The sequence below is a fragment of the Microtus ochrogaster genome, linkage group LG3 (genome assembly GCF_000317375.1).
Source record: "Microtus ochrogaster isolate Prairie Vole_2 linkage group LG3, MicOch1.0, whole genome shotgun sequence".
Taxonomy (NCBI): Eukaryota; Metazoa; Chordata; class Mammalia; order Rodentia; family Cricetidae; genus Microtus; species Microtus ochrogaster.
This window is the reverse complement of record NC_022029.1, coordinates 46,211,791-46,223,725: the sequence shown is the minus strand read 5'-3', so window position 1 is coordinate 46,223,725 and position 11,935 is coordinate 46,211,791. Positions and strand designations below refer to the sequence as shown.

Below are 11,935 nucleotides of genomic sequence, written 5' to 3'. Positions count from 1 at the left end.
TTTTTTTTTTTTTTTGGGAAATAATCTGAGTAGTTTTAGAGTAACTCTTTTGAAATAATTTGTGCCTTAACAATGAGGTCCTACATTAAACATACCATGTATGAGAAATTCAGTCTTCAACTGTCACTTTTTACATAGATATTAAAATATATATTACTTAAAATATATTACTGGAAAGTTATCTTAAAATTGATCTTTAATAGTTGTATCAAATGTAAAGCATTAAAAAAAATAACCAAGACTCTATGAAGCTTTTGCTTCAACTTTAGGAAATGTCTACCTACTGTCTTGTTCAATAGGTTTGTAGGTATTGAAACACATAGGAAAAGGTCCCTGCCTGTCATCATATTTCGCAAAGTCTCTTTGGACTGTTCTATATGTTGAGCTGCAAACTACCCATGGCCAAGTTCTCCACTTAGTACACATTGCTGTAATGCAACGGGAAGCTTCCTTCTTGCTCTGTGACGCCAGAGAGAAAACAACGGGCAGTGCTCGTCAGCAAGGAGCTCTAAACAAATGTGACCACGGTTGAGTCCCTCACTCCAACAAACCCTTTAACCAAAGAGCTCATGAAGGTTTTCTACCGTGGAGGAGAGCAGTATGGAGCAAACAGAAAGGTAACTGATAGGCCTGCTCCATGTGGGACAGCGAGCCTTCACCTGGAAGGCAGTGAGGTCTTCCTTTGGCTGTTAATCCACATTTGAGATACTCTCTCAATTACCCACATCTCTATACCAAGGGAAATGCAGCCTTCCCACTCCAAGAAAAGCTGCATTTGCCAGCTCTTGCTCTTAAGAAATGTCACAGAGAACACTGGAGGCAGCTTCAGTGTCTTGAGCACAGGGGTTTAGTAACTGAAGCAGGACAAACAACTCCGTGTTATTTGTGCCCCCCTTAAATTAATGAGATAAAGCATTCTGATTAAAAAAAATCCTTTATGATTCAGGGAGTGTTCATCTTAGGTAACTCAGAACACTTATAAATTACCCTGAGAAGATGCATCGTGAATACTCTCCCGGAGGTGACTTGCAGAAGTGATTTAAGGCTGGAGAGGGCATACTGGTATGTATATCAAGTGTGATATTTAAAACCTCTCTGGAAATTGCCCAAATAAGAAACTAAACACTGAACCATTTCATGTTAACTGAAAGGTTAAAAAAAATAGCAAAAAGTTACAATTAAAAATGTGTTAACATGTACTGGAGTACCAAATTCAACTTAAAGGGCCAGACTCAACTATTTTTCTTGTTCATTTATGAGTGTTCCTCTTCCATCTGAAACCATGTTTTAAAACAAGCCATTTAAATAGACTCATATTTAATATATTTTCAATATAAGAAAAAAATCGTTCTTGTCAAGTCTGAGGCAGTGTACCTAGCTGGCAAGTTCTGTTTTTGGAATAGCAGGAGGGAAATTAGCAGGGTGTCACTTAGTGGAGTCAGGTGAAGAGCAAGACTTGGGCCTTACACAGCTGGCGTTTGGGTTGAGGTAAGAGGAACAATGTGGTCTTTAAATGGATCTGACAGTCTCTAATGCCTCGCTCCTGCCCATCCAGTCCCAGATTAAGGAAACCAGGGAACAAAATCTTCCTAGTAAGCAAGGTAGAAAAAAAATTCAGCAATACAAACTCGCCCCTGACTTGTCAGCATGAGGTCCATTCTGAATCACTCACCCTCTTCCAGGATAAGACAAGGAGACTACTCAGGTAAGGGTCTTTAAAGGTCCCATGGGGACCACCCATGGTCCTGAAGGTTTGGGACCAGAACCCTGGCTTTTGTTTCCTACTCGTCCTTCACAACATATGCACTTCTTAACCCTGAATCCCTGCAGCCTCTTTTTCCCACTAGCTGTGCATTTACTGGAATGAAGGGAAGATGGAAAGACATCATACTGTCTTGCCTGGTTCTGGAACACAGGATGTGAGCCTGTAACTGTTTAGGGCCACGAGAGCAGAAAAAGTGAGTTTCACAGAGTTTAGAGCAAAGACTGAGGAAGCACATGTGTGTGATGGCCAGAGGTGAGCACCACATGTCAGGCAAGACACATTCCTGTCTCCTTCCTATGATGTATTAACAGTTAAATTGTCCTGAGTTTTATACAGGGTTGCAATATTACAGCATCACACACTTCACATTAAGAGACTTGGAATCAATACAGACTATTTGATATTAGAATATCGGATAAACTGATGTTTGTCTTAAACCGTCTTTAACAGTAATTTAAGTAGTATTTGCTTAAAGTTTGTAACTAGTTCTTTTATTTGTTTTAAAGAGTGTTTGTGTGCCATGAACTTGCTTTCGAGCACATTGGCTGTTAACTCACTGAGACCCGTCTGACTCTGACTCCCAAGCACTAAGATTTGAAGTGTGTATCTCCACGTCCACAGACTAGAAGAATTTTATTTTTGTTTTGTTCTTTTTAAAAACAGATTTGCTTTATTTATTCATTTATATTTTTGGAGACAGGGTTTCTTTATATCCTGTCCTGAAACTCATTATGAAGACCAGATTGGCATTGAACTCATAGAGATCAGTACGCCCCTGAATCCAGGGTGCTGGGAAAAGGATTTTAAAAATAATAATCAAAAAGAAAAAATACCCTGAAATTCCACAGCCAGGTATTTGATCAGTCACTCATAACGCCCTTTCACATCAGGAATCCTTGCTGTCCAGACAGCAGAAATTCTAGACTAGAAGAAACAGCAAACTGTCTTCTTTCTCTGTATGAGTGCAAACATGTGGTGTGGTAGGATGGCAAAGACCACTGCATCGTCATCTCATGCCTGGGATGTCAAAGCAGAAAAGAGGTTACCACCAAAGGGTGTTTCTACCTGGAATTGTTTGAGATAGAATAGGAAAGGAAAATATTGTGTCCAGTGTTAAAATCACTCTTCCAAAGTCCTGAGTTTCATTCCTTTGCCAACAAGACACACAGTTCTCGCTCTCTCTCACACACACATACCCCAATCACTAATGCTTGTGTGCGTTTTATTTCAGACCTGTTTGTGGGAGCCCATGAATGATGCAGAATCAGGATGTATTATTGCTGGAACTAATGCCATGCACAGATTAGGCTAATAGAGGAGTCCCTTGGAGGCGGACCCTTCTTAAATAACATTCACGGACTTTTAGGAAACACTCTGCTTGACAACAGTACTGATTCATGGAAGGCAAAAGCTAAGTCTGGACTGTCAGGATCAAAAACACTGGGATGTGACTATCTTTTAAAAACCCCACTTGAAATGGTTCCACTTGTAAAGGGATGAGTAAACCCCCAATCTAAACCCCACAAAGGCATGTTATCTGTGGAGAACCTGCAGTCAGCCTGTGAAGACATAATCAGCATGATGGTCACTTCCTGACCATTCTCCCTTTCCCCACCCTAGGAAGGGTCAGAGGCAGAGAGTTTCCTTTCACCATGCATACCACTCAACTATTTTCAGAGTCAAAAGAAATGGAACATAAATCTGAATGTGCAGTTAACACATCATTACCTAAACTCTTGGAAAACAATGTTAAAACAAAATGTGACATATTTACATGATTTTTTAAGTGCAAACTTGTCACCGATTCATAGTCCTCCTTGACTCACACTTACTATACAAGGTGCGCTTCCTGTCAACCTGAAGACCTGTATTCTGCATTCCTGATTAATGTCTCTTGAGACAACTCAAACTTTATTTCTGTGATTTCAAAAGGGTGCAAGAATACGTCTTGTTAAGCCTCCCCCCCTTCCCTCCTTTACATTTGCTGTAGTCTTATTATCGGACGACGAGGCAGGATACACACAGTTTGGAGGGCCCAATGCAATCATCATGACAGAAAGCTCCACATCCCTTGCACATGATCATGGCTTTCAACCGGCAGTAACATTTCGAAGGCGCGTCCTCAATGCTGTTCTCATCAGGAAAGGCCTGAACAGGAAGTGTCTGGCTGTGGCTGCTGGGATTCATAGCTTGGCTAGCAGGGATAGTCGTGACAGTCACTGAAAATGACATAACATCCCCAACATTGCTAGATACCTGACTACCTGGTGGAGCAGAGCTATGGTCCATGTCTGATGAGGCGGAGACATTGATCATGCCTCTATAGCTTGGCCCTATCTGTGTGGGGCTTCCATACAATTTGGGGGTTTGCAGTGGTGGAAGGAGCAGAGGCTGGTGTGTGGGACTGTCTGCAGGGAGAGAAAGAGCAGTAGAATTGAAAATTTCGGGGCTGCTACATACTGTCTTACCTCTCACACCGTGAGCCATTTGTTTATGTGCTGCCTGAATAAAATCTCTGGGTAGGGTCTTTTCATCAAATGTTTGGCCTCTAGAGAATATGCAATTCTCCTTGCCTGCAGTGGTTTGCTCACTCATCGGTGCCTCAGCCTTACCATTCTTGCTAGCTAAACAATCAATGGTGGATGGAGTTTCCCCACTGTGGAGATGCTTGCCAGAACTCTGAGAAGCCCAGGGCTCCTCCTTCACTGACACAGGCTCTTTCTCATCTCCCACACTCTCTTCATCAGTTTCATCGTCTTTGCTGCTGCTGCTGCTGTCTCCAGTTGTGTTTTTACAATCTGCATAGCCCATTCTCAAGTTTTCAGTGGGGCTACTTAGACAAAATGGTTCCTCAGGATTTACAGAATGGGTCCTCCTAACACTCTCTGACACCCGGCCATAGGTGGAAATATTAAGTAAATAGTGACCTGCCATTGCAGGCTTGGATGTCCTCCTGCCAGCAAAGCCCAGCATAAATTTCTGCCTTGTGGATATGTCTTCCAATTGGAAACCTGAGTGAGCAAAGTTGAACTGAGAGGGTGGCACAAATGAGAGAACGCTCTGTCTCTGAGTCCTCTGGATGAGAGTCTGAAAAAGCTGATCTTGAGTTGTTTTACTTAGTCCTTCTGGGTACTGGTGAGTGTCACTGCAAGAGTCCTTAGCTTCGAAGACTGGCCTTGGGACCTGGGGAAGCTGCTTACTCTGCAAGGGTTTCCCCAGCTGCTGGAGAGCCAGATAGGCCTGCCTGCCATTAACTTCCTCTCTGGTGCTGCCTTCCATCACACTGGAACCAGGGAATGCTCCTACCCACTTCTCCTCTTTCGTAGTCAGTGGGACTGTTTTCATTTCAACTTTGGTGAGAGGTTTAGGCAGAATTTGCTCCATGGGAACATCTTTGCCCTGGAGCAGCTGAGTAACTAAAGGGTTATTAGCAGGGATACTAGAACTTGGTCTTGAAATGGGTCCGTTCATATTTGCAGAAGTTCCTGGGGATTTAAGGCTAGAAGCTGCTGGCAAGGTGCTTGAGGATGAAGCTGATCCAGTAGATGCTGCAGTTCCACTGACTGGGGGTACAGAGAGTTTTTCTAAACTGGCTGTTGTCAATAAGGATGTTGCAGAGGGGGAAGTCATATCCAGTCGAGCAGAAGCAGCTACCTTTGCTGAGGCTGAAGGCTTCGGTGCATTCTTATTAGAACCTGCTTTGTGTTCAACTGTGCCATCAGCTACAAAACAAACAGGTGAAGCCGTTGAGATGAGAGCAGGCCCTTCTGGAGAAGGAGCTTTTTCCTGTCTGTAACTACTCAGGTCTTGTGAGTGGCAAGGAGAGGCCGCTGTGGCTGTTGCCTGGTGGGGGTTCAGTTTCCCACTGTTTAGTTTCTCTATGTGGGCTGGTAATGGGAGGCTTGTGCATGCTCCACTGATGGTATGTGCTGTAGGCACTGAGGAGGTTTGCTGTAATTGTGCTCCAGAGACACCAGGAGGCTGGGACTGGCCTGGTGTATGGGTCTCAGGCTGGGGACCACAGGGTAAAAGCTCTCGCATACCTCCCCTGCTTCCAGTTCCTGCCAGCTCCAGTGTGGGACCCTTTCCAGTTGTGCTGACTCTGTCTGAGCCTGGACTCCCTCCTGCACCAGTTTTCCTTTCGCCACCCTCTCTTGGACTGTGTCCACCCCCGGGGCCAGGTCCTGGAATGGTCCCTCCAACTGAGGCGGCTGCAGCAGCTGCAGCGGCTGCTGCGGCTGCTGCCCTCTGTGCTTTGACCAACTGGGCTTTTGCTTTGATGTCTGCAAGAGTTCTGGCTCCTGTTCTGTAAGGACTAGTGATGGAGATTGGAAAACGAGCCCTGGGAGAGACCTGCGATGTAGAAAACAGCATCGGGGAGATTCTGGAGACCGGGATCTGAAAAAATGAGGTGGGGGAGCCGAGATCAATTTCAGCTCTCATTAGAGCAGATGAACACAATACACTTGCTCTAAGACTAAGAATACATACTGTGTTAAGCATTCGATCCCACTGTCCACCCACATAATGGGTCACATACATAATAGCTCCCAAGCATTTTCGCCCCTACTGAATACTGTACTTATTTGTGTAAACTTTTTAACACCCCCCATTTATGAATCAGAACAGCCAGAAAAATGAGTATTATACTAAAGAAAAATATTATAATAAACTACTAACTCTGAAAATTCTTCAATCACAAATAATTGTGAAGTCACTATTTTTCATTACTCAAAGTCCTAAGTATTTAAAAACAATTCTCTATACATCAGAAATCAGGGTGGTATTTTATAAGAGTTGTGATAAATTCATGTACTTAAGAAGTACATTTGTGGGGCTGCAGAGATAGTTAAGAGCACTTGTTCTTACAAAAGACCTGAGTTCAATTTCCAGAACACATATAATGGCTCATAACCACCTGGAACTCCAAATCCATGGGATACACCAAGCACACACATGGTGCACATACCTGCATTCAAGTAAAGCATTCAAACGAAGTAGATAAATAAATCTTAAAAACAAAACAAAAAAAACAACAACAACAACAACAAAAAAAAAAAACAACCCACTAAGGTTGATTAGCAAGGTGGTAGTGGCGCACAGCTTTAACCTCAAGAGTTGAGAGGCAGAAGCAGTAGGATCTTTGAGTGAGACCAGCATGGTCTACAGAGTAAGTAACAGGATGGCCAGCGAGTTCCAGACAAGGACTTTTGAAACCCTGACTCAAAAACAACAAAGTTTGGCTGGGCGGTGGTGGCGCACGCCTTTAATCCCAGCACTCGGGAGGCAGAGGCAGGCGGATCTCTGTGAGTTCGAGGCCAGCCTGGTCTACAAGAGCTAGTTCCAGGACAGGAACCAAAAGCTACAGAGAAACCCTGTCTCGAAAAATACACACACACACACCAAAAAAAACAAAAAAAAAAAAAAAACAAAAAAAAAACGTTTGTTTAATACTTAGTTGTATAAACTTAGGCAACATTTTTTGCACATAGTAGTTTAGAAGTTCAAGGAGTAGAAAGAAGCAATTACTGCCTTTTGTTATATAAAGAACAGACTACAGGAGAAAACAGAAATACTAGAAAACAAAACCCAAGAAATTTGTTTTGGGGACAGACAACCTTGTATAGGTAATCCAAACGTAAGAAATTGGAGCAACCTCTAGTACTAGGCAGAAAGTTTAAGCGGGGTGACCAGAACAGGAGAATTCTGGGATGAGGAAAGGCTCAGTCTGTAGTCATCACCCAGGGGCAGAGGAAGCAAGATGAGAATGCCTCTCTGATAAAAGGTCATGTGGCTAACACAGACAAGAATTATGGGTTAATTTAAGATAGTTAATAAGAAGCCTAAGCTAATAGATCAACCAGTTTATAATTAATGTAGGCTTCTGTGTTTCTTTGGAACCAAATGGCTGAGGGACCAGGTGGGACAAAAATCTCTGTCAACAGGCAAAAGGTAGTCAGGATTATTTAAGTTAAGAAAAGCTGGCAAGAAACAAGCCAAGGTAAAGCTGGGCATTCAGAAGCAATATAATAAGCCTCCAGTGTGTCATTTACTTGGGAGCTGGGTGGCAGGCCCCTGAAAAAAAAAAAAAAAAAAAAGAAGAAAGCAAAAAGAGAAAAATATAATACAACAGGAGGTGGTGGCACTAATCCTGGCACTAGGGAAGCAGAGGCAGCCAGATCTCTATGAGTTCAAGGCTAGTCTGGACTAATTCCAGCACAGCTAGGGATACACAAAGAAGCCCTACAAAAACAAACAAAAGAAAGATTAAGAATTCAATGCCAGCCTGACTTAGGAATCGAGACTTTGCTGGGCTGGCTTACATACTCAGACTCTTTTCAAATATCAAGAACTGGAGGGATACAGTTCTACAGCCTGATTATTACTATTTCTATAATACCACTGTTACGTGTATTAAACATATGCTTCTGTGTTTATGTTAATACCATAAGTCATGAAACTTAATGAGTACGACCACTTTCTTACCTTGAGAGGTGGTACTTTTCGCACCTGTACCCTGTCCCCTCTATTAAGAAAGGGCTGTGGCGAGACCTGAAATGGCTGCTGGTGATGGTGATGGTGGTTTTCAGTGATACGTAGTCTTTTCTCCCAGCTGCTAGCAGCCTCTTCTTGGGTAAGAGAAGATTTCCTTTTCAGACTTTCTGGGATCTGATCAGCAAGAGACTTTGGAGATATCTTTACATCTGGGTCCAGTGGACCAGCTTCTGCCACAGGCTTTGTTATAGGCTTTTCTAACCCAGAAGTTTTAGATTTGCTTGGGGATGTAGCTTCTTGGTTCTCGCTTTTGTTATAATTAGAAGTTGTGGTGGCTTGATTTTCTTTCTCAGACTCTTGTTCAGCACAGACAACATGCTTCTGCTCTAAGAGTCCCTCATGTTTAGGGCACTTGACGGACGTCATGGTGATAAGCTCATTTGTATTGCTGGCTGACGCAAGGATGGGTTCTGGGGATGCAGAATTTGGCTGTGCCTCCTCTTGGTTTTCTACTTCTTTTCTGAATGGTGATGGTATTTGCACTGCTTCTTCTTTACACTCTGAATGGGGAACTATTGGGAAGTTTCCGGCAGGAGAGGCCTCTGAAGGAAATATGGATTTTGGTTCCTCAGCAGGGCTTTTCTTTACTTTGGAATCACTAGGGGAAGCTGTCAGTTTCTGTGAATCTTCAAGGCTTAAGCCAGAACTGAAAAATTGAAGGAAATATTGTTATATGGGAAATAGTCCACATTACTTAATAAACAAGAAAAGTAGACCATGTCAGTTTAGGAACCCCCTGACACATAGAATTTTCTGTAGAACTCATAAGCCAAAGTAATTAAATTCAAATCCTGGTTCTGGTAATAGTTGTGGACAAAATACTAAATGACTAGGCTTCTGCACCTTTGTTTAATTGTATACCAGAATTAAAAATTTCCAAACTGCAATGATGAAGTTACTCCGTGTGATGTTCTCACTTGGCACACAAGGAAAGTTCTATAGTGGGAACTACTGTTGTCGCTTCTGCTTATATAGAAGCCAATCATCTACAGACTCACGGGCTACCTACAAGAACCTAAAGACTGAGAACCGAGCTTATAGGAAGCCTGTTTAAACCGCACTCAATCTAGATCCAAAGATCTGAGGTTGCATGCTGCTGAGCTATCCACAAGTAAAAGTCAGCTGTGATTTACACAGGGTGGTCTGCCAAAAAGTGCCACCAATAACTGTTCTTAATGTTCTTTCCTCTTTTTAAGCAACGACCAATTAAACACTGTTGCCTTAATAGAATCAGTAATAAAAAAAATTACTATCTAGGGTCAGCAAGATGCCTCAGAAGAAGAAAGTGCTTCCCTGATCACCTAGGTTCTAACAAGGAAGCTCATGCCTATGAAGAGAGTCAACTCCCAAACTCTGAGCACATTGCAGCACATGTACTCGCAGACTCACTATAACTTATAATATACACTCACCACCAGCTTTATAGCTTAATCCTGAAAAGTCAGCATTTGAGACAGGGTTTTTTCTCTATGTAGCCCTGGCTGCCCTTAAGTTTGTAGACCAGGCTGGCCTCGAACTCAGAGATCTGCCTGCCTCTACCCCCCCCCCCCCCCAATGCTGGGATTAAAGACATGTACCAACACTGACTGGCCAGCTCAGTAGGGAGTCTGTCTTAAATGATCAGGAAGGAGGGGGATCAATGAACACTACTTGGAGCTAAGAAAAAGTACTTATTTCTCAGTCTGTGATCAGTGAAGTTCTCTCGCTGGCTTTTACTGGTATGTAGAAGGAAGCAAGGGAGACTAACAAACAGGAGTTGGACTATGCAATCCTATTCAAACCAAATGGCTCTATTGTCTACTAAATGTCTCCAGTACAATTTCATTATGATTAGATGGCGTTTCTCTGTGTAGCCTTAACTATCCTGGAACTCACTCTGTAGGCCAGAGTGATCTTGAATTCACGGAGATCCTCCTGCCTCTGCCTCCCAAGTGCTAAGACTAAAGGTGGGCACCACCACCAAGCTAGACTTTCTAATAAGGTAAAAAGGTGGAGACATCACATTACACGTGTAGGAATTAATATGTGGATTACAGAGACTGCCTTATCTTACCTCTGACCATAGTAGCTTTCAAAGAATTGTTCCTTCCATGGCTCTACCTTCTTTTCCTTCTCAATCTCTTGACGAATTCTCACCTGCATTTCAGGAGTAAATTCACCTGCAATGTATCAACAAAATGACATAAACAGAAGAGTATTATTAATGAATTTTAATCATGAAAGACTCTTATAGGAACAAAATACTACCATGTCAAAGCAACAAGCTTCCCAAAGATCTTAGACAGGAGACACCACTACTAGGTGGCATCTGGTACAGTCACATACTACCCTTAAGTTTTCTATATGCAGTTAAAGCCCACTGCGCTTGCTCTCCAGGTGTTCCCCCAAAGTGCCTTTTTCCAGTTACAAACATCATATTTCACACAGATTTCCTTTCACCTCTAATTTCAAGTTTGTAGTTTATTTCCCAATAGAATGAAAGTAATGAATGTGTGTTGAATTCATGTGAGGAGAATTCTGGGTGCTTGTGCAAAACTATTCTTGTTATTTGTTTACACACCTCTATGGGAAAACATGGTTTTATATATTTGGCTGGCCTGCTATGTGCAGCCTGCCATTGTGATTGGACATTTTAAGTGACTCCGCTTACCCCTCAAAATATAAACTGTCTGGTGCTCACTAAAGTTGGCTGTTGCATGAGACTTCAGTCTGCCTCTTTTTCAGCACCATCCTCCCAAGTCCCACTGCCAACCAGGAGTGACAAATGTGCTATCCATAAACAATGCAATGGAATAGCACTGCCTTAAAGTTAGGCTTCTTCAAAGTAAACTCGTTTGAGTACTTTACTTTCATTACTTTTTTTTTCTTTGAGACAAGGTTCTCTGTATAGCCCTGCCTCTCTTGGAACTCTCTCTCTATAGACTCGGCTGGTGATGTTTGATTCCCCTCTGTATGCTGTGAATAACACTGGTTAATAAAGTAACTGCCTTGGCCTGTTAATAGGGTAGAATAGAGGTAGGCAGGGAAAACTAAACTGAATTCTGGGAGAAAGAAGGAGGAGTTAGGAGAAGCCATGTAGCCCTACTGGAGACAGATGCCGGAATTTTAGCCAGTAAGCCACAGCCACGTGGCAATACACAGATTAATAGAAATGGGTTAAGATTTAAGAGTTAGCCAATAAAAAGATAGAGCTAATGGGCCAAACAGTGTTTTAAATAATATAGTTTCTGTGTGATTATTTCAGGGCTGAGCAGCCGGAAACCAACAAGCAGCCTCCTCCACCAGGCTGGCCTCAAAGTCACAGAGCCTGCTTCTGTCTCGAGATGTGAGCTCTCACCATGCCTGCCTGCTCCCAGGCATGATGTTCATAGACCTGAAGCTGAAAGCAAGGCACCAATTAAATGCTTTTTTGTGTAAGATGTCTTGGTCAGCTGGGCTGTGGTGGCACACCTTTAATCCCAGCACTTGGAAGGCAAGAGGCAGGTGGAGAGTTCGAGGACAACCTGGTCTACACATTCTAGGACAGGTTCCAAAGCTATAGAGAAACCATGTTGAAACAAACGAACACACAAGGGAGGGAGGGACAGAAAGAGAGAGGGAGGGAGGGAGGGAGGG

At 42.9% G+C, this 11,935-nt stretch overlaps 1 protein-coding gene across 2 annotated transcripts in view; it reads right to left on the bottom strand.

Annotated features, from left to right (window-relative positions):
- Positions 1-2,521: 2,521 nt before the first annotated feature.
- The window catches only part of Asxl2 (ASXL transcriptional regulator 2), a 76,572-nt gene continuing 67,158 nt past the window's right edge, over positions 2,522-11,935 (bottom strand). For both annotated transcript variants that reach the window (XM_005360858.3, XM_026785978.1), the window contains 3 exons: positions 10,374-10,479; positions 8,252-8,966; positions 2,522-6,163 (listed from right to left, as the gene is read on the bottom strand). In XM_005360858.3, the coding sequence (XP_005360915.1) occupies positions 3,761-6,163; positions 8,252-8,966; positions 10,374-10,479 (3,224 nt within the window). In that variant the 3' untranslated portion in view covers positions 2,522-3,760. The remainder of the gene's footprint in view (positions 6,164-8,251; positions 8,967-10,373; positions 10,480-11,935) is intronic.